Source organism: Primulina tabacum, chromosome 8 (assembly GCF_025594145.1).
Source record: "Primulina tabacum isolate GXHZ01 chromosome 8, ASM2559414v2, whole genome shotgun sequence".
Taxonomy (NCBI): domain Eukaryota; kingdom Viridiplantae; phylum Streptophyta; class Magnoliopsida; order Lamiales; family Gesneriaceae; genus Primulina; species Primulina tabacum.
Window position 1 is genome coordinate 10,303,069 of NC_134557.1, and position 23,726 is coordinate 10,326,794.

Sequence of the window (23,726 nt, forward strand, 5' to 3'; positions counted from 1 at the left end):
TTAATGAGAAAATCTTCCCAATGTTAGGGGGAGAACAGAAACATACCGAAAAGGAAATTACATGGCATGTATCATCATTGTTACATCTGGATCCAAGAACAAAACAATGTGAAAAAGATGTACAACAAATTGTACACTTGCAAAGAATAGCCAATCAAATACCAGATGCATTTGCTGACACAAAAGGGGTAACTAAATCATATATACATGCTGCAAATGCCCCTGCTCGAATTAAAATTCCAAAGAAACAAATTGAAGATACTCATGATGTCATTAAACGCCTGAAGCGTGGAAGGCCAGTCGGTTCCAAGGATAAAAATCCTCGAAAAAGAAAATTTATAGAGAAACACGATGATCACAAAATAAATAATGATGTTCCTGAAGAAACACATGATGATCACAAAATAGAGAATGGTGTTCCTGAAGAAACACATGATGATGAAAATATTCTGTCAGAACCACAAACTGACGAGAATCATGAAATCTCTATCAATTACATTAATACTGGAAAAATATGGAAACGAAAAGATATAGAAGAAATTGATGATATATTTTCTTATAATGTGGCAATCGATATCATAAACGATAATGAAGATCATGAACCAAAATCTTTTGGTGAATGTAAAAATCGGCAGGATTGGATAAAATGGAAAGATGTCATCCAAGTTGAATTGAATTCGCTAAATAAACGTAATGTTTTTGGACCTATAGTCCTTACACCTGAATGTGTAAAACCTGTTGGATACAAATGGGTTTTTATTTGAAAGCAAAATGAAAAAAATGAAATAGTAAGATATAAAGCTCGACTTGTTGCACAAGGTTTTTCTCAAAGGCCTGGAATTGATTATGAAGAAACGTATTCTCCCATGATGGATGCATTACGTTTCGGTATTTGATTAGCTTGGCGGTATCTGAAAATTTAGAAATGTGTCTTATGAATGTTGTTACACCTTACTTATATGGATCACTTGATAGTAATATATATATATGAAAATCCCTGAAGGATTTAAGATGCCTGAAGCACAAAGTCCAAAACCCATATAACGTTATGCTGTGAAATTACAAAGATCATTATATGGGTTAAATCAATCCGGCCGAATGTGGTATAATCGGCTAAGTGATCACTTGATGAAAAAAAGATATGTAAATAATTCAAAATGCCCTTGTGTTTTCATTAAGAAAACAACATTCGGATGCGTAATTATTGTTGTATATGTTGATGATTTAAACATCATTGGAACGAATAAGAAAATTCAAGAAGTTGTGTCATACTTGAACGAAGAATTTGAAATGAAGGATCTTGGGAAAACCAAGTATTGTCTGGGTTTATAAATTGAACAAAAAGAATATTGAATATTTGTTCACCAGAAGAATTATACAGAACTTTAAACGTATTAATATGGATAAATCAAATCATTTAATTACTTCAATGGTTGTTAGATCATTAAACATTGAAAAGGATCAATTCCGTTCATGTGAAGATGATGAAAATATTCTTGGTCAGAAGTACCATATCTAAGTGCTATCGGTGCCCTTATGTATCTTACAAATTGTACAAGGCCTGATATATTTTTTCCCGTAAATTTATTGGCAAATTTAGCACATATCCAACAAAGAGACATTGGAACGGAATTAAATATATATTATGTTGTCTACCAGGAACGACGGAATTATGACTTTTGTATTCAAAAGATGTTAATCTAAGTATAATTGGTTATGCCAATGCTGGATACTTATATGATCCACACAAGGCACGTTCCCAAACTAGATATGTATTTACTCGTGGAGGCACTGCAATTTCTTGGCGTTCACAGAAACAAACACTCGTAACAACTTCATCAAATCATGCTGAGATTATTGTACTACATGAAGCAAGCCGTGAATTTGTATGGTTAAAATCAATGACCCAACATATCCAAATCTCATGCGGATTATTATTTGACGAGAAGCATATGATACTATATGAAGATAATGCTGCATGTGTTGCTCAAATGAAAGAAGGGTATATAAAAAGCGACAGAACTAAACATATTCCTCCTAAGTTCTTCGCAATAACCAAGGAGCTTGAGAAAAATAAATATATTGATGTTCGTCACATTCAATCAAGTGAAAACTAATCAGATCTCTTCACAAAGACACTTCCTACGACAATATTTAGAAAGCAGATATATAATATTGGGATGCGCAATCTACGAAATTTGTAAAGAATTGTTCATGTTAACATGAGGGGGAGTTTACATGATTGCACTCTTTTTCCCTTACTATGTTTTTATCTCAATGAGTTTTTCCTAGTAAGTTTTTATTGAGGCATTATAAAAACACGTAATGAAGACAATCATTATGATTATCATCACAAGGAAAAGTGTTGAACATTAATATTCAAAATAGGTGTATTGAATATTTGAATGTTGAAAATAAGAGTTGTAAAATTAGAAATTTGTGTGTGATGATGAATGTAGTGATGTAATTTATTTTTTGGATTATTACCAAAGAAATTCTATAAATAGCCTCACCATTTGTTAAGAAATTCTCAATTGAGTTGAGAGAAAAATATTATAAGGTGAGTAATTTGATAATTTTGAGAGTTTGATATTTTTACTTTTTTACCATAAATTTTACTTTTTCATAACAGTTCACTATTTTTCTCTTGCTATTTTTCACACGACTCTATTCTTCAGTTGAGTTCGAATAAATTTTATTTGTTTAAAATATTTTTATCTATCAATATAAATATTTTTTACTTATTAATTTATGAAATACAATAAATAAGTCAGTAAAAAATTTAATGTAATTAAATTTTAATTATTCAAGTCAATTCAACATGTTTCTTGTAAAGCCCGAGATTTTGATTATTGTAATCTGAAATGATTTATTGATAATTGATGTGATTATAGACGGAAATAATCAAACCGGAGAAGAAATTGTTATGTGCGAGGACTGAGCCCTCGCGCATATGCACGACCCAGCAGGGCGCATATGCGCGAGGTAGGCAGAGAACCTAGCGAATATGCGCGACCAGGACCCGTGCATATGCGCGAGTATGGCAGAGAACCTCGCGCATATGCGCCGGAAGAGGACGCGCATATGTGCGAGCTGAGGAATTCAATTTATGCCGAGACAGAGTGTCTCGCGTGAAACGTCTGCTATTCGTTTTCTTAAAACGTGCTAGATTTTTTTTTTAAAAAAAAAAAACCTCACATAGCATCGGCCGAATTGCTTACACAAGCATAAAATATTTTTGGTATTATTTTAAATAAATCAACCAACTAACATTTGAAAAGTATAGCCCATACTATAACCTCTCAAAAACCACTCACAAATAAAACGTCGTAAAAATATTTTTAACATATCTTGAAATCATAAATCATAACTAATGCGGAAAACTAATGTCGGTCCTCGGGTTATGTGCACCTTCAGTCCAGCAAAGTCAACCATCAAGACCTCCATTATCATATTCATCATCAATATCACCTGCATCAATCACACCTAGTGAGTCTAAAGACTCAACACGTCATATTCTTGATAACGAGTAATACGTAATACAGATAACATACAACAGTGAAAAATACTTGTACTTAAAATATCATTTTTATGAAGATGCATAAAAATAAACATTTTCGTAAAAATTTCATGATGCGTAAAACTTTTAAATAAAAACATTTTCATAATCTTATGCATAAACATTTTCATATAAACATAAACATACTCATATTCATATCAAAATATTCATATCATCATATTCATATTCATGTTCATATTCGTGTTTGTTGAATTCAGATCGTGATTGTGACTCGTATTCTTAAACGTATTGGGCGATGGATCCATCTAAAGAAACCACAGTACTGGGCGGCGGGGACACCAGCAACACTCTCACCGGTCAACTGGGCCTTGGCCAACGTATTAACATATTCGTATTCGTATCACGTATTCATATTCGTATTCGTATCCGTATCCAAGGAAACACGATCGTCGAGCTCCCAGTGGGACCATAACCCTCACGATATTTCCAACATGTAGTAGTCACAATCCCTTCACGTCCTTCAACATGTTATCATCACTTAATAAAAACATTCATATAATATCATTTTTATTTTGAAACCAAGCATGCAACATGTTTTTTAAATGTCCAATTTAAAGTCATAAAAATCATAGACATTTAAAAATCATAATTTAACATATAAAAATTCATAAACATCAATAATCATTGAAAATAATCATATTAGCACATAAAACAACATTCAGGACACTGCCATGACGTTTACTAATTTCTAGGTGTAAAAAGACCGTTTTACCCCTGGACGTGACGTTTTACGTTTTTTATGGTTTCTTGATTTTCTTGACTCTAACATGTCCCAAATAATTATTTAAGCTTAAATTAACATTCTCATAATTTTATTTAGCTTAAAAATGAGGCTTTTTAATTAATTCGTAATTGGACGTTTTGAAGGCGTTTTAATTTCGAAAAATCCAAAACTTCAATATAAAATTCCTAAATTCTAAATTTAGTCTTTTTATATTATTTCAGTCCCTATGAACCACGACTCGCCCCCCCGTGAGCCGTTGTTCAAGTTTTTTAAGTTAGAAAACCTCCGCTTGACCCTATTTAGTTAGCACCGAGTCATCTTGCGATTTTCTCGTGCCGCCCTCGAACCAAAGTGAACCAGACCCTTCCCAACACACTTATGCAGCCTACTGACCCATAAGAACCCACGGCCCCATCCCCTGGACCCGAAACCGAACCCCTAAAGCTTGGACCCATGATTGCCGAGAATTGCATACACCTTAGGACTCTACGTTTCAGCCTCATAGGACTCTAGCTGACCGGACCAGCCTTGAACCCTCGTGTTTTACGCACATCTAAGACACTAATGATGCACCCTAGCCCAGCCTCAAGCCCCCAGGCCGAGCCACAGACCCCCTGCAAGTCTGCGCACCCTGCGCGTCTCGCATGCACCCTCACGGGTAATAGTCCTTCTTTTCAAGGACTCCTCCCAGCCGACTTACTCGAGTCCTAGCATGGCTAGGACTCTACCCCTGACTCATACACTTCCCTAGCCATGGCCTAGACCTGAGCCGCACCAAGCCAAGCCGTTAAGAACAAACCCGAAGCCCTTGATCCCCTATGACAACATGTTGCTTCTATTTTATTTCCTTCGGTTTCCAGCGTGTGTGGTGTGTCTCTAGGACTCCAAAGTTACGTGAAAACCATCCTAAATCATAGCCTAGATCATGGCAGCCCTTAAACAATACACAAACATGATTTAGGAATAAAAAACTTTGCTTAACAATTCATATTATGATCAAAAACGAAAATACATAAAAGTGGCACTTATTTTCATGTTTTTCATGCATAAAAGAATACTATGATGTGATGATGGTTTTTGAAGGAAAGAATAGGCGTGCCTTTGCGTAATTTACGTACGAAAAACCGTTGACGATTGCGAAGAACGGCCGAGAACCTTTGGGTTGAATCTCCCTAAGCTTCCCACGAAAATTTCTTCAAAGCTTAAAGTGTGTGTGCCATGTGCTTCGTAAATTAAGGCTGTTGGGAGAAGAGTTTTACAATTTTGAGATTGTGTGGCGTGAAGTTGTGGTTTTGGGGAGGGTTTTTAATATATTTTATAGTTAATTGCTTACTAATTAGGCTTAGGACCTTTAAACATATAACTAGACCCATTAGTGCTTAATTAGTATTTAATTAACATATAAAAATAGTTTTGGTAAAATAAGTTTGTAAATTAAATAGCCGGGTTGTCCAAACGTTTGCATTTTTACTAAAAATCCAACACCGATAAAATTTACGTCCCGGCGTATAAAATCACTTCCAAACCCCTTATTTTAAAAAAAATAATAAAAAGCATCACCCATATTTTAAATAATTAAAAACAATTAACCAATAAAAATATTTTCTATTTTTCAGCCCTCGGTCTCCGTTCCTCGATCGCAACTCGAATAACCTTTAAAAATATATTTTAATGCAATCATGTAGAAAAATATATTTTAAACATGCAAGTATGCACAACATAATTAATCCATGCAATTAAAAAATTTAATTAATATACACAATGAATTTAATAATTTGCGCATGTGGTTCGCGTGGACCTTTAAATTTTCGGGGCGTTATATCGCGCATATGCGCGGAGGAAGGTCGCGCATATGCGCGAGACGTGCATTGCATACATGAAGCCACTTGCCCATTACCTTGCAAGATAGATAATTTGTATTCTTTCCTTCAGTTGGCAGCAAGAAAGAAACGAGAAAGCTCCTAGAGAAAACCTCAAGTTCTTGAATCTAGAAACTGATTTACGCAAAATCCGACCGTCCGATTTTCAATCCAACTTCAATATCGTGATTCTATCGGCAAGAGCTTCAACTGGACGTAAGTTTTATTATGTTTTGATATGACTTGAAAATATGATATGGAAGAAATCCTGATATGACTGATATTATCTGTTCCTGATATTGTTGTAATCGTATAATCGAAACCGGATCGAAGAACGGAAATCGTACGAAATTGTTATGATTTTTCAGATGGAATTTGATTGAAATTATACAGATTTGATATCAGATTAAGTTTGTTATCGATATGAGTTGTTGGTAATAGATATCTCGTGTTGTTGAGTTACCGGGGATATCGTTATTGTGTTGTTATACCGTTGATATTGATCTAGATTGAGTATTGATCAGAGCAGATTTTGATTTGAATGGTATATTTATGTTGTATCTATCGAACATGTCATTTCAGATTTGATACCGGCAGATTTGAATTCGAGACTTCGACTTCGTCAAATTGACCAAAAGAAAGGTATAAATCAATGTTGAACCGAGAAGATACGACTCGAGTTTGATTTGACTTGAGTTTCCCAAAACCACATACTTTACTTTATTGCATTGATATTTGCAATTCATGAGATTGATATGCTTAGTCTATTGATTTATAGCAAAGCATGTATTGAGTCATAGGCGGATATGCCTAGTCATTGGCGGAGGTGCCAAGACACTTGATGTTTGGTTTATATCGATGTTGCTTAGGAGCAGATCGGCTTCTATTGCGGAGATTCGGTATATTGTGCCAATGTCCAGGAACCTGGATCCCTAGATTAGAGATGAGTCGAGTCTGAGATGACGAGTCAAGATGTTATTTACAGTTTTATATCGATTCATGTCTTTCAGATTTTGATACATGTTATTGATATCTGTTTCATGATTTTATATCTGTTTATATGATTGCATGTATACATGGTTTATATTGGGAATATATTTCTCACTAGAGTTATCCAGCTGTTTTTGTGTTTGTATGTGTGCATGACAACAGGTGGGACATGATCAGGGTCACAAAGAGGATGAGAGATTCAAGATTAGCGTGGAGATCCGGACTTAGAAATAGAATTGGTTTCAGCACTGGATATGTAGTTGTTGAACCTTAATTGAGATAAATGTATTTTGTACAAGACTTGTACTTTACTGTTGATATGTATATCAGATTTATTATCTTATGTTTCGCACTTATATATTTTAAAAAAAATTTTAGACCCAGATTAATTAATTGATCCTAATGATGATTAAGAAGACGAATTAGGTTCGGGTCCCCGCAGCAGGTGGTATCAGAGCAGTAGGTTCCTTAGACTGAGATAGAAGCTAGTGAGCGGGGTAGATTGAGTTTTCTTTCCTGCTTTTACGTGCTAGCATGACATCATGTTTTACTGCTCTTAAATGCATGTTTACCTGATTATCTGATTTGATTAGAAACATGTGTTGTGGAGAATGAATCAGACCCGATTCTTGATCAGCAGTAAGATTATCAGAGGAGGACTGAAACAGAATTGTTGTATTTGGTTGCTAACCTTTTGATAATAAGATATGCCTCCTCGAAGAATCCCAGAATAGGGTAGTACTTCGAATAATCCAATGGACGTTACAGCAACTCCTATGGAAACATTACTGAAGAGATTTCAGTCGTTCAAACCGCCGACTTTGAAGGGCACAGAGAATTATGTTGAGTGCGAGAGTTGGCTAGATAACATTGAGATATTGTTTGATTCATTGGATTATACAGACGAGCGCAGAGTTAGATTGATTGGACACCAGTTGCATGATGTTGCAAAGAATTGGTGGATCACGACGAAGAGGGCTTTGGAGCATCGAGGTACAGTGATTATTTGGAAAATCTTTAAGACTGAGTTTTATCAAAGATTTTTCCCACTATCGTACAGGAAAGACAAGGGAGCAGAGTTTGCCAATCTGAGACAGGGTCAGCTGAATATTGAAGAATATGTGGCCAAGTTCTCTACCTTGTTGCGTTTTGCTCCACATGTTGCTGAGAGTGATGAAGCTGTTGCTGATCAGTTCATCAATGGATTGAATCCCGAGATCTTTACATTAGTAAACATTGGAAGACCGAATAATTTTGCTGATGCCCTGAACAGAGCAAAAGGAGCTGAAGCTGGCCTGATTAGGCAGAAAGGAGCTTCGTATGTTCCTCCCGTACCGAAACAGCAACCATCTTCCCCTCAATTCCACCAACCCCCTCCCAGATTTGAGAGTGGCAGTAGTAGTAGTGGAAAGAAAGATGATCTGAAAGCCAGAGGAAGACAGTTCAAGAGGCCTGGTACTAGTTCATCTAGCTCCAGTGGTTCACGACAGAGCCAGAGTTATACAGGAGCTTATTGCAGAACTTGCGGAGGGAGACATCCTACAGAGCAATGCCAAGGAGTATCTGGTAGTTGCAACATCTGCAGACAGCAGTGACATTTTGCTAAAGTATGTCCACAGAAAGGTTCCCAGATATCCCAGGGAGCAGAGTCAGCTGGATCAGTGGCTCAAACTGATAGACAATCATCAGCTATTCACTCTTTCCAGCCACCGACTACTACTCAGTCACAGCAGAGGCCAGGAGAAAGCCAGACTGTTAGCCAGCCTCCGAGACAGCAGGCCAGATTATTTGCTTTGACTGAAGAACAGGCTCAGGAAGCACCAGATGATGTCGTTGCAGGTAACTGTTCTTTATGTGGTTATCCTGCTTACGTATTGATTGATACGGGTGCGTCCATACATTTATTTCTGAGCGATTTGCATTGATTCATGCATTGCCTGTTGAGTCACTATCTACTTTAGTATCTGTCTCTTCACCTTTGGGGAGATGTCTTATATCCGTGAATTCTGTGAAACATTGTATGCTACAGTATGACGGACATGAGATTGAGCTAGATTGTATTGTACTTGGGTTGTCTGATTTTGACTGCATCATTGGTATCGATATGCTGACCAAGTACAGAGCTACCATAGATTGTTTCCAGAAGATTGTGAGATTCAGACCTGAGATGGCTGATGAATGGAAATTTTATGGTAAGGGTTCTAGATCGAGAATTCTTTTGATATCTGCGTTAACTATGACTCGATTATTACAGAAAGAGCAGAGGGATTCCTTGTGTATTCAGTAGACGTACTGAGATTGAGCCCATCATTGGCTGATTTGTCAGTGGTATGTGAGTTTGCTGATGTCTTCCCAGATGAGAATTCCGGGTTTGCCTCCAGTCAGAGAGATAGACTTCAGTATTGAATTGGTACCAGGTACAGTTCTGATTTTTAGAGCTCCGTACAGAATGGCACCGATTGAACTGAAAGAATTGAAAGAGCAGTTAGAAGATTTACTGGACAAGGGGTACATCAAACCGAGTGTTTTTCCTTGGGGTGCTCCAGTATTGTTTGTCAGAAAGAAGGATGGTTCAATGGGACTCTGCATTGACTATCGGCAACTGAACAAGGCTACGGTAAAGAACAAATACCCTTTGCCTCGTATCGATGATTTATTTGATCGGTTGCAGGGTTCTTCTGTTTATTCCAAGATCGATCTGAGATCTGGATATCATCACCTGAGAGTCAGAGATTCTGATATTTCGAAGACAGCTTTCAGAACCAGGTATGGCCATTATGAGTTTATTGTCATGCTGTTTGGTTTAACCAATGCTCCAGCTGTATTTATGGGTCTGATGAACCGTGTATTTCAGAGATATCTTGATGATTTTGTGATTATTTTTATCGATAATATTTTGATTTATTCGAAAAATATGATTGAGCATGCTGAACATCTGAGAACTGTATTAAGAATTCTGAGAATTTAGAAATTATATGCCAAACTGTCGAAATGTGAATTCTGGCTGAAACTAGTTGTATTTCTGGGTCACATCATATCTGGAGATGGTATTTCTGTTGATCCTAGCAAGGTTGAGGCAGTGATTAACTGGCCTAGACCGACATCAGTGCCAGAGATACGCAGTTTTATGGGCTTTGCAGGATATTACCGTCGATTTATTAAAAATTTCTCGAGTATTGCTAAGCCGATTACTCAATTGACTCAGAAGATAGCACCATTTGTTTGGTCTGAAGAGTGTGAATCCAGTTTTCTAGAGTTAAAGAAAAGATTGACCAGTGCACCGATATTGACTATTCCATCAGGTACTGGTGATTTTGTTGTTTATTGTGATGCTTCTCACAGATGATTGTGTTGTGTTTTGATGCAGCGAGGACATGTTATTGCTTATGCCTCGAGACAATTGAAGCCATATGAGACTCGCTATCCAATTCATGATCTTTAATTGATAGCCATTGTATTTGCACTGAAGATATGGCGACATTATCTATACGGTGAGAAGTTTGAGATTTATTCTGATCACAAGAGTCTGAAATATCTATTTTCACAGTCAGAATTGAATATAAGACAACGAAGATGGCTTGATTTATTGAAAGATTTTGATTGTGAAATCAAATAATATCCGGGGAAATCTAATGCAGCAGCTGATGCACTGAGTCGAAAGGTATGTTCTTTATCTTTATCGACGATTGGTGTTTCGAATTTGATTGAAGATTGTTTTTTGTCTGGATTAGCATTTGAGACAGATTGTAGACCATTGAGACTCTATGCTGTTCAAGTTGAACCAGAGCTGATTTTGAGAATTAAAGAAGCTCAGAAAGTTGATCAGAATGTTCAGAACTCGATTTCGATGGTCAGATCAGGGCATCGATCAGAATATCAGGTACGTGATAATGTACTGTATGTGAATAATCGTCTCGTTGTGCCAGATATTTCAGATTTGAGACGATAGATATTGTCAGAAGCGCACAGTAGTCGATTCAGTATTCATACTGGTGGCAGAAAGATGTATAATGATTTGAAAAGACAGTTTTGGTGGAAACAAATGAAAGCATTTATTGCAGATTTTGTATCAAAATGTCTGAATTGCCAACAGGTGAAAGCCGAAAGAAAGAAACCAGGAGGTCTGTTACACAACTTGTCTATTCCTGAATGAAAATGAGATCACATTTCTATGGATTTTGTGACAAAGCTACAACGTTCCTCCCGAGGTTGTGATGCGTTTTGGGTCGTGATTGGCAGATTGACCAAATCAGCATGTTTTATTCCGTACAAGATGACGTACAGACATGACCAAATGGCAGAAATTTATGTCAGAGAAGTGGTCAGATTGCATGGAGTGCTGAAGTCGATTGTATCGGACCGTGATCCTCGGTTTACTTCGTACTTTTGGCACAGTTTGCAGCAATCTCTAGGTACGAAGTTTCATCTGAGTTGCAACTTCGTACCGCATATCATCCACAGACTAACGGACAGTCATAGCGGACTATCCAGACATTGGAGGATATGCTTAGAGCTGTAGTGCTAGATTTTGGCACTAGTTGGAAAGAATCTTTGCCACTTTGTGAGTTTTCGTACAACAACAGCTATCAGACGAGTATAGAGATGGCTCCATTTGAAGCGTTGTACGGCAAGAAGTGCAGATTCCCTCTGTATTGGAATGATATTTCTGAGGTACCTGAGATTGGGCCTGATATGATCCGAGATATGACAGAAAAAGTGAAGCTGATTCAGAAGAGAATGAGAACAGTTCAAGACAGACATGCCAAATATGCCAATGTTCGTCGTCGATCGTTGGTATTTGAGACAGGAGACAGAGTATTTCTGAAGATTTCTCCTTTCAGAGGTGTTGTCAGATTTGGCAAGAAAAGGAAGTTGTCTCCAAGATATATCGGTCCTTATGAGATTCTCGAAAAGATAGAAGATCGTGCCTATCGACTCGCCTTACCGCCTTCTCTATCTGGAATACATGATGTCTTTCATGTATATTTATTGCGGAAGTATCTTCTTGATGCATCTCATATTATTCAGCCAGACGAGGCAGAATTTGATGAGACACTGATTTATTTTGAGAAGCCGATTCAGATTCTTGATCGTAAAGAAAAGCAACTCAGAACGAAGACTATTCCGCTTGTGAAAGTTCAGTGGAGTCGTCATGGCATTGAAGAAGCTACCTGGGAGACTGAATCAGATATGAGACATAAATTCCCAGAGTTATTTCACTGAGCTGAGGTTACTGTTTAGCTTCTATTCTCCATTCTTTATTGTATCTGATTCACTATCTGATTTGATTGCTTACGATTTCGAGGACGAAATCAGATCTTAGAGGGGGAGAAATGTAATGCCCGAGATTTTGATTATTGTAATCTGAAATTATTTATTGATAATTGATGTGATTATAGACGGAAAAAATCAGACCGGGGAAGACCGGAGAAGAAATTGTTATGTGCGAGGACTGAGCCATCACGCATATGCGCGACCCAGCAAGGCGCATATGCGCGAGGTAGGCAGAGAACCTAGCGCATATGCGCGACCAGGACCCGCGCATATGCGCGAGTATGGCAGAGAACCTCGCGCATATGCGCCGGAAGAGGACGCGCATCTGCGCGAGCTGAGGGATTCAATTTATGCCGAGACAGATTGTCTCGCGCATATGTGCGGAGGAAGGTCGCGCATAAGCGCAAGATGTGCATTGCATACATGAAGCCACTTGCCCATTACCATGCAAGATATAGATAATTTGTATTCATTCCTTCAGTTTGCAACAAGAAAGAAACGAGAAAGCTCCTGGAGAAAACCTCAAGTTCTTGAATCTAGAAACTGATTTACGCAAAATCCGACCGTCCGATTTTCAATCCAACTTCAATACCGTGATTCTATCGGCAAGAGCTTCAACTGGACGTAAGTTTTATTATGTTTTGATATGACTTGAAAATATGATATGGAAGAAATCCTGATATGACTGATATTATCTGTTCCTGAGATTGTTGTAATCGTATAATCGAAATCGGATCGAAGAACGGAAATCGTACGAAATTGTTATGATTTTTCAGATGGAATTTGATTGAAATTATACAGATTTGATATCAGATTGAGTTTGTTATCGATTATGAGTTGTTGGTAATTGATATCTCGTGTTGTTGAGTTACCTGGGATATCGCTATTGTGCTGTTATACCGTTGATTTTGATCTAGATTGAGTATTGATCAGAGCAGATTTTGATTTGAATGATATATTGATGTTGTATCTATCGAACATGTCATTTCATATTTGATACCGACATATTTGAATTCGAGACTTCGACTTCGTCAGATTGACCAAAAGAAATGTATAAATCAATGTTGAACCGGGAACATACGACTCGAGTTTGATTTGACTTGAGTTTCTCAAAACCACATACTTTACTTTATTGCATTGATATTTGCAATTCATGAGATTGATATGCTTAGTCTATTGATTTATAGCAAAGCACGTATTGAGTCATAAGCGGATGTGCCTAGTCATTGGCGGAGGTGCCAAGACACTGGATGTTTGGTTTATATCAATGTTGCTTAGGAGCATATCAGCTTCTATTGCGGAGATTTGATATATTGTGCCAATGTACAGGAACCGAGATCCCTAGATTAGAGATGAGTCGAGTCTGAGATGACGAGTCAAGATGTTATTTACAGCTTTATACCGATTCATGTCTTTCAGATTTTGATACATGTTATTGATATCTGTTTCATGCTTTTATATATGTTTATATGATTGAATGTATACATGGTTTATACTGGGAATATATTTCTCACCGGAGTTATCCGGCTGTTGTTGTGTTTGTATGTGTGCATGACAACAGGTGGGACATGATCAGTGTCACGAAGAGGATGAGAGATTCAAGATTAGCGTGGAGATCCGGACTTAGAAATAGAATTGGTTTTAGCACTGGATATGTAGTTGTTGAACCTTAGTTGAGATAAATGTATTTTGTACAAGACTTGTACTTTACTGTTGATATGTATATCATATTGATTATCTTATGTTCCGCACTTATGTATTTTAAAAATAAAATTTAGACCCAAATTAATTAATTGATCCTAATGATAATTAAGAAGACAAATTAGGTTCGGATCCCCACATTTCTTTAGTTAATTAATATTTTTAAAAAATACTTAACAATAATTTTCAATATTAATAAATAATCAATTCTGTTTTTGACAATATGTCTAACAAAAAATAAACAAGATAATTATTTGTATTTTAAAATAGAGAATAAGTATGTTAAAATATTTTTCAATTAATATAAATTTATAAAATTTTAATATGTTTAATTTATTATAATTATCCTTATATGTGTTGATAAACTTTTCAATCATACACATACTATATATATATATATATATATATCGGTGTGTTGCTCAAATGAAAGAATGATACATAAAAAGCGACAGAACTAAACATTTTCCTCCTAAGTTCTTCGCAATAACCAAGGAGCTTGAGAAGAATAAATATATTGATGTTCGTCACATTCAATCAAGTGAAAACTAATCAGATCTCTTCACAAAGACACTTCATACGACAATATTTAAAAATCAAATATATAATATTGGGATGCACAATCTACGAAATTTGTGAAGAATTGTTTATGTCAACATGAGGTGGAGTTTACGTGATTGCACTCTTTTTCCCTTACTATGTTTTTATTTCAATGAGTTTTTACTAGTAAGTTTTTATTGAGACATTATAAAAACACGTAATGAAGACAATCATTATGATCATCATCACAAGAGAAAGTGTTGAAAATTAATATTCAAAATAGGTGTATTGAATATTTGAATGTTGAAAATAAGAGTTGTAAAATTAAAAATTTGTGTGTGATGATGAATGTAGTGATGTAATTTATTTTTTGGATTATTACCAAAGAAATTCTATAAATAGCCTCACCATTTGTGAAGAAATTCACAATTGAGTTGAGAGAAAAATATTATAAAGTGAGTAGTTTGATAATTTTGAGAGTTTGATATTTTTAATTTTTTACCATAAATTTTACTTTTTCATAAAGTTCACTATATTTCTCTTGCTATTTTTCACACGACTCTATTCTTCATTGAGTTCGAATAAATTTTATTTGTTTAAAATATTTTTATCTATCAATATAAATATTTTTTACTTATTAATTTATGAAAGACAATAAATAAGTCAGTAAAAAATTTAATGTAATTAAATTTTAATTATTCAAGTCAATTCAACATGTTTCTTAGTTAATTAATATTTTTAAAAAATACTTAACAATAATTTTCAATATGAATAAATAATCAATTTTGTTTTTGACAATATGTCTAACAAAAAATAAATAAGATAATTATTTGTATTTGAAAATAGAGAATAAGTATGTTAAAATATTTTTCAATTAATATAAATTTATAAAATTTTAATATGTTTAATTTATTATAATTATCCTTATATGTGTTGATAAACTTTTCGATCATACACACACATATATATATATATATATATATATATATATATATTATTCACCATCGTTACACAAATTTCGAGTTATAATCAAAATTAAATTATAGATCAACTAAAATTATAAAAAAATAATTAAACATATATGATAATTAATAACGAAAATAAATTTTACTTATTATAAATAATTATTATTATTTTAAATTTACAAGAAAATAAAATATTATATTTTTTTGTTTTATAGTGTAATAAATTTTTATTAAATTTTTTAATGAATATAATTTTAAATTTTACAAAAATTTACTTTGAATATCACTAAATTTTTAAACTTCACAAAAGTCATTAAAAATCTAGAACCAATATATCCTTTAATCGTTCTATCGTAAATTTATGAAACATGCTACAAGCACAACGAGATTTGTCATAATTTTTACAACACCAAAAATTAAATTTTAAAAAAACAATTTATCAAAATCTCATTATAATTTCAATACAAAATCTCACGATATAATTGTGGTGAATGTCGATGTACTATGATGTACATTTAGCATTATTCTAAATTTATTTACGATGGTCATCAATTCTATGTTGAAGAGTTAAATTAAATAAATTATTTTATTGCCACAATCTCATCTAGCGTTGCCACATAAACACATCTAAATCCACATTAAAGAAAAAAAAAACTTAGAGTAAGTTTTTTATGAGACGGTCCACGAATTTTTATCTATGAGACGGGTCAACCCTACCGATATTCACAATACAAAATAATATTCTTAGCATAAAATAGTATTACTTTTTCATGGATGACCCAAATAAGATATCTGTCTCACAAAAAACGACAAGTGAAAATGTCTCACACAAGTTTTTGCCAAACCCTATACATTTTGTAATTAAAATTATTATCTAGTATTTATAAAAGTACTAACCCTTTGTTTTTTTTAAATATAATCAATATAAAATATGTGATGTACTAAATGTTATAAAAATATACATAGGGAAGGTGCACTCACCACTTTGATCAAATTATTATTTAATAAATAATACTCCAACATGAGCGTTATTCCCTAAAGAGAATAATTCTATTTTTTTTAATGGTATTTTCCACCTACCAAAACAAGTGGCTATTAAAGCGTGTAAATTAAAGAATACGGTTTCTTTTTTGTAAGGTTGCACTTTATTAAATGAGTGAACTAATTGAACAATTAAGTTGTCAGCCTTTTAACGCATTATTTTATAGAATAAATAAATAAATTATTTTTTAAAAATATTTGTGAGAAAATCTCTGCTATTTAAATATAACTTAATTTAGAAATCAAACATAAAATTCAATTTATTTTTTTAAATTTTGAATCAATTCCATTCCTAATCAACAAAAATACGGTCAACTTTTGATATTTTGCACTTTTAAAAAGTCAATAAAATTGCATACTTTCCAAGGAAAAAAGTTAAAAACCATTAATTGTTACATAATCTAATTACACTTTTACAAATTAAAATTTAGTTTTAAAAGTTATTTCTAATATTATTTTTATGATTTTAGATAAATGTTACATAATATTAAAATTTAGAGTATGTTTCTTGTGAGAAGGTCTCACTAATCTTTATATGTGAGATGAGTCAACCCTACCGATATTCACAATAAAAAGTAGTACTCTTAGAATAAAAAATAATATTTTTTCATGGATGACCCAAATAAGAGATCTGTATCGTAAAATACGATCCGTGAGACCGTCTCACACAAATTTTTGCCTAAAATTTAAATTATTCGTACATCCATGTACAACTTGTTTAATTGTTTATTTGTGTCCGCAAGGAGGGCATATCGAGCAACTTCTTCACTGGCTTTTCTAATGGTCTCGAATATTATTCGATTCGTATTTAAAATTATCGAAGCTGAAAAAAATCATTCGAACACTTTTGAGATGAATTATTTTTTAGACAATTTGTGAGCTTAATATTTTTATAAATATACCATAAATTATACGAACTCAAAAGCTCATTGTAGAAAATAAAACAAAATTCTCTCAGTCTTTTTCATTACATACAACTTACATAATAGATAATATCCAAACCTCATCATTTCTATTTCCTAAAGCCCTCATTTCATTTTTTATTTCTTCAATTACAAAATCAACAATAGAGTTTTTCGTCACAGTCGACCTATTGGTGAATTTCGATGTTGAAGCTTTTTCTTCTTCTCCAAAGCTCTTCTCAACCTGTGGCGACCGGTGAGTTTCTTCATTTCCATTCCTCTTTTTCTTCAGTAACATTATTTTGTCGAAGAATATATATCTTGTGAAACAATCTCACGAATCTTTATCTGTAAGACGGATCAACCCTACCGATATTCACAATAAAAAGTAATACCCTTAACATAAAAAATAATATTTTTTCATGAATGATTCAAATAAGTAACTCGTCTCACAAAATACGACACATGAGATCGTTTAACAAAAATTTTTGGTTTGTCCAAACATCAGATTCAGTAAATTGAACTTGCTAAATTAAGTCTCCAAATTTGACCAAAATTTATCACGTGGACAATTATTAACAAAATCAGCCGCCGTGGACCTACCCACATCAGATTACAGCTCCACATTTGCCTCGCTTTAAATGGTGGATTCCTCTGCCATGGTGGCGCGTGAAAGGCTCGAACTTTCCAACTGCGCGTGGTTAAGAAAAATGTACTTGTCTGAGTAATATAATACTTAAAAGCAAAGAAAATAATAGAAGGGGAGCCACGGCTGCTGCATCACCCAACACAAAAAAAACAAAATCTAACGTTCATCTGTGGGATCATACCAGACACCTCATCATCACGCGCCGCCTCTTACTCCGTCGAAATGGGTGCTACAGAACCAGTAAGGCAACCCACCACCGCCTAATCTTGAACAACCCTTTGGAGGAATAGATAGACTATGTATTTCTTGAGATATCTGTTTTTTCCTCCCCCTCAATTCATTTAATTAGTTGCGGTTACATATTGTAGGTAGTTGTGCACAGAGAAGAAGAAGAATCAATGGCAGAATCAGAAGAGAATAAGGATAAAAGGGAAGAAGTAAAGGATTTGGAAAAAGGTGAAATGAATATTCACAGTCGTCAAGAATCAACGGTTGAAACCCATCCTCCGAGTGGATTTCACATGTCGAGAATGCAAAGATTGAGCAATACAAATCCTTTAAGACTGGTGATAGATAATGCCACAAGGGTTGCTGCATCTTCTCCATATCAACAGCAGCCTCGCCCATCGCCTTCGCCTCTGCAGCAACCTCGCACCTCGTCTTCACCGCTGCAGCAGCCTCGCCCCTCGCCTTCGCCTCTGCAGCAGCCTCGATCCACACCTACGCCACAAGTAAAAAACTAAGCTTTTAAATTAAATAAATTCATTTTCTTGGATTTTGATTGGATGTATTTTCTGGGTTTGTTTGTTTTCTACCAGCAGCAATCGGTGGCATCATTGAATCCAAGGTCATACACAAACAAGTTTTCTCTTGTTTTGTTCCTTCTGCACATAGTCCTTGCTATCGGGCTAATGGGGTTTTTGATATTCAAGGGGGTGCAAGGCTTGTTACGAGAAGGGAGAACGAAAAGGGAAGAGAAGAGGGTAGTGATGCATTTTTTGCCTCAAGTTGAGGCTGCATCTTTTCTTAGCATAACATTAGCATTTATATGGCAAAAAGCAGTGAGATTATGGCCTAGATTCATGGTTCGTTTCATTATTTGGAGTTCTTTTGCCCTTTCGTTATCCGCCGGAATCCTTCTAATCTGCTTCCAAATGCCGGCCACTGATGGGGTTGGAGTCTTGTTCATTGCTTTTGCCATAGGTAATGGACTCTACGCATGTTGGGTTACCCAAAGAACTAGTTTTTGTTCCAGGCTTTTCATCAAAGCCCTCGAGCCCGCCGCGAAATTCCATGATATAAACCATCCTATTTATTGGATGCTTGGTGCTGGATTCTTGTGGATGTCAGTTTGGATCTTTGCAGTGATTGGGGCTTTCAATTTCTATGTTCCACCGGCTTTGGTTATAATAGTATTGGTACTGAGTCTTGCGTGGGTAGCTGAGGTAATGAGGAATGTGGCTAACATGACAGTCAGTAGAGTGATTTCTCTGTATTACCTTAGAGGAATGCAGTCAAGTACTCAGTTCTGCTTCCAACGAGCATTGTCGAAAAATTTGGGAAGCGCTAGCCTTGGGTCGCTCTTTGTTCCCGCCATCGAGGCGCTTAGGATAGTAGCACGAGGGCTGAATTTGATCGAAGGTGAAGACGAATTCATGTTTTCTTGTGCACATTGTTGTCTGAGAGTGATGGAATCTATTTTCAGCCGCGGCAACGGCTGGGCCTATGTTCAGGTAATAGTCTGCTACTACTGAAATTTTGGAAGGTCAATAAACTTGGTAACAACTTCTCCATAGATAATAGGCTAGTTTTCTGATTCCACCCCAACTTTTGGGCTTATGACCTATCGGAGTTGTTCCTTTCTTACTATCTTTAACGAAATACATGTGATCAATAATATGTTCAGATTGCTGCATACGGAAAAGGTTTTGTCCAGGCATCACAAGACACATGGGAACTCTTTAAGAAGAGAGAAATGGAGGTGGTTGTTGATTCTGATATAACAAGTGCCATTTGCTTTCTCACCGGCATCTGCAGTGGCTCCATTTGTACGATTGTCGTCGTTGCTTGGACGTCCGCCACCTACCGAGGCTACATGGCCTCCCTCGCCGTGCTGTCTGCGTTCATCGGTTACCTAATGGTTTGTTCTATTCCAAAATGATTGGGTTCTTTCCTATATTTTGTACGTTGGATGCATGACATGCACGCTTGAAGCAAGTTTGTGAATGATTCTGAGAACACTCATCATTTACTTACAAAAATGCATGAAATAGAAAATTGAAATTAAGAGAGCCAGATGAGTGAAGTTGGGTCAGGAGCTACGCGAACTAACTAGTTAGATTCGAGCCCAAATGTTAGCTCGAGCTTTTTGACCAGTCGACCTCAAACTCAAATGCCTCACACATGCTAAACTCGAGTTAAGATCTATGATCGAACTCGTGAAATTCTATTTCAAACACAACTTGAAGTAGAAATGCTCGATTTTCTGACTAATATTTTGGTTGCTTTGGCATTGTGACAGACTAGGATAGCAATGGCATTGCCCCATGCCTGTGTAAGTTGTTACTACGTCTGCTATGCTGAGAATCCAGACAACAGGCTCTTTGATAAAACCATACAAGATCGAATAGACTTGATAAAATCTGGTCGAGACGTGGCCGTACCAACTCCTAGAGTTCCTCGAAGATTCATGAGATAATCATCGGCTGAAACTCTTAAATTTTTTCGCATTCGACCGATGTATATATTCTACTAATTTGTACTAATCGAGCTTCATTTGATACATATGCATAAATGTTGTATGTGTCGAATCAATCAAATGTGTATCTTGGTATTGGAAAGCGATTTATTAGTGGCAAAAACTTATGTGAAACAATCTCATGGGTCGTATTTTGTGAGACAGATCTCTTGTTTGGGTCATCCATGAAAATTATAACTTTTTATGCTAAAAGTATTACTTTTATTGTGAATATCGGTAGAGTTGACACGTCTCACTGATAAAGATACGTGAGACCGTCTCACAAGATACCTACTCTTTATTATTTTTTGTGTATGTTAAAGTTTGGAGTAGTTGTATTTGATTGGGATCCAAAGAAAATATTCCAATCAATTATTGAGGATGATCTTTCCGACGAGTGGTGGAAATTAAATGGTTTGATAGTGAAAGGGTGAGTATGATCAAATGTGAGGCAAGTAGGAAAGGTATGTTCCATTGAACTTAAAGAAAGAAAGTTTTAATTAAATTCTATCGGTTGATTTTACATTTGATTAATAAAAAATGTTATAAATAAAGATTTTACATTCTTATAATATTCTTTTAGAGTAGAGTTCGAGTTGATGGTTAGAAATAATATTGTATTCAATGCAAAATTTGTACTATTTTATTAAAAGAATATCTTGATTAAATTAAAATTTCGGGTCGAAAATCTCCGTTGGATATTCGAAACTTTCCTTAGAAATGACAAGAATTAAGTGGCAATGAGATTCTTGTAAAGAGGGATGGGTAAAAGGGGAGGACCAAAGATGGGCTAAAAGGCAAGAGGACCAAAGATGGGCACAAACGGTTGCCTTTTGGCCCTCTCCTTTAATTGGTTTGTGCTATTTGGTATAATATGCGACAAAAGTTACAAGATACTATTTTAAAATGATATTCTCGATTTCTTGAGTCACATAATGCTAACAATTTTGATGATAAAAAAATTTGTTATTGTGTTAAGTGCACAGTTGATTGGTATCAAATTAGAAGTGAAAGGATTGTTGAAATTACAACTTAGTTTATGGCAAATTGAAGTGATTTCATGATATCTCATAGCTCGGTGATGCAGATAAACAACAACCAAAACTATTGATTAGAAAACGCAATTTACCACAAGTCATAAATCATAGCAGCTCAGCTGGTTCGAACGTTATCTAGACGAAATATTAGTGCACAAGATCGAGCCGACATAAACTAATTCTGATATTTTGGTCATATATCTCAGCTCGGTTATTCAAATGGAATGATTCGGTGTGTGGAACGAAGCTAAGAAAATAATCTACAAATCATCTTCACAAGTCAAAGTTTGAATCATAAGAATATGATAAACAACGATGAAAGTGCTTGGTCTGCACTTAATGAAGAACAAGTTCCGGATTTCAGACAGTCTGATATATCGAGCATATATCTCTCATATGAACTTGAAATTGAGTGATTCTTGACTCCATAGAATCCTAATAGAAAGGGATACAACTTTCGGGTTTATCACATTGCATAGAAATCGATGAATTAAGAGTTATTATCAAAAGAAGAGAAAAACGTATCAAACCAACAACTCAAGCTAATAAGATTAATTCAGTCACACGGATCAGCTCAGTTGGTCAGATCAACCCAGTTTTGGAAAATGACCAGAAATACGAAGTTGACCGTTGCAATGACGGAACCATACACAACCTTTCCAAACAATCATATTCTTGTATCTAAGATCTATATCATTACTGGAGGCAATGAATACAAGATTTGAAGATCAAATACAAGCTTTCAAAGTGGATTCAAAGCATGGACAACCTACATGAAAAAATTAGTTAGAATGAGAGCAAATTCAAATGTGATGATACATTTGATATAACATACATTGTAAAATCTTCACACATATACATGAGACTTGAGCTTCAAAGTTTAGATGAATGACTCTTTACACAAATACATTAAAGATCGTATTTGTAGTATTGACATAAGTGTTAGAGTAGATGCCCTGCAAGCCAACGGTTGGCTAGGGAATTTATTGACTCAAGTGTAATAAATAATCTTTATTTTAATATAAATTAACTTTTTATGGTCTTGTTATACTTTATCTGTATACCCATGCAAACAACATAGATAAAGTCCTTGATTATGCTTTAATACAAATGAATCGTAATTCGATGTTGAAACTCATTTGTAAACACTGCATATTCTAAATTTGTTCCTAGTCGATTCAGCCGCCTAAAATAGGGATAAAGGTCGCTTGAGCTCGAGACTAGCATCTGTGATGTTGTGTACTGCGTTTCTTGGTAAGGGCATGGAGATGTCCAAACATGCAGATGGATAGTCATATGATAATTATACCGAACAACCCTCCCTCGGACTTTCCAAGTGGTTATCATTCATCGAGATGATAAGTCCGTGGTTATGATTGTACACCATTAGTCCTTACGACCCGGAACAACACTGAGGCTCTATATGCTAGGGCTGTGCTTTGACTCGTTTACCGGCTCCAGGAGAGTCATCAGGTGGCGAGGTTGGGTACAGTTGCGACACATATAGGAGCCAGTGCATTGTAGTCGGGGATTCACCGCTCATCTACGGGTGTGGATATCCTGTGTGATCTGATGAAATAATAGTGCATGGAATCTCTAGCCAGCGTATGAGATGTACGTTAGAGAAAGAGTTCTCAAATAGTACACGCGATGCCACTATTATAGTTATCACATAGTTATCGAATTATTATGCAACCCTCGATGAACCAATGGTTGCAGATTCGATTGGG

General features: G+C 35.3%; 1 protein-coding gene across 2 annotated transcripts; it reads left to right on the forward strand.

The window, feature by feature from the left end:
• The first annotated feature begins 18,234 nt into the window (after positions 1 to 18,234).
• On the forward strand, positions 18,235 to 21,091 carry LOC142553706 (protein PNS1). 2 transcript variants are annotated; one of them, XM_075664154.1, is made up of 5 exons: positions 18,235 to 18,462; positions 18,591 to 18,953; positions 19,041 to 19,955; positions 20,129 to 20,362; positions 20,744 to 21,091. In XM_075664154.1, exons 1-5 carry the CDS (start codon positions 18,445 to 18,447, stop codon positions 20,918 to 20,920), a joined length of 1,707 nt encoding a protein of 568 aa, XP_075520269.1. In that variant the 5' UTR covers positions 18,235 to 18,444; the 3' UTR covers positions 20,921 to 21,091. The 2 variants fall into 2 exon arrangements, with proteins under 2 accessions (XP_075520269.1, XP_075520270.1); XM_075664155.1 differs by having other exon boundaries at positions 18,238 to 18,462; positions 19,044 to 19,955; positions 20,744 to 21,090.
• The last annotated feature ends 2,635 nt before the right edge of the window (positions 21,092 to 23,726 follow it).

Excerpts from the sequence above, each read along its gene's own strand:
- LOC142553706 (XM_075664154.1), top strand. Across the intron at positions 18,954-19,040 it reads GATCCACACCTACGCCACAA|CAGCAATCGGTGGCATCATT; the intron begins GTAAAAAACTAA and ends GTTTTCTACCAG. Across the intron at positions 19,956-20,128 it reads ACGGCTGGGCCTATGTTCAG|ATTGCTGCATACGGAAAAGG; the intron begins GTAATAGTCTGC and ends TAATATGTTCAG.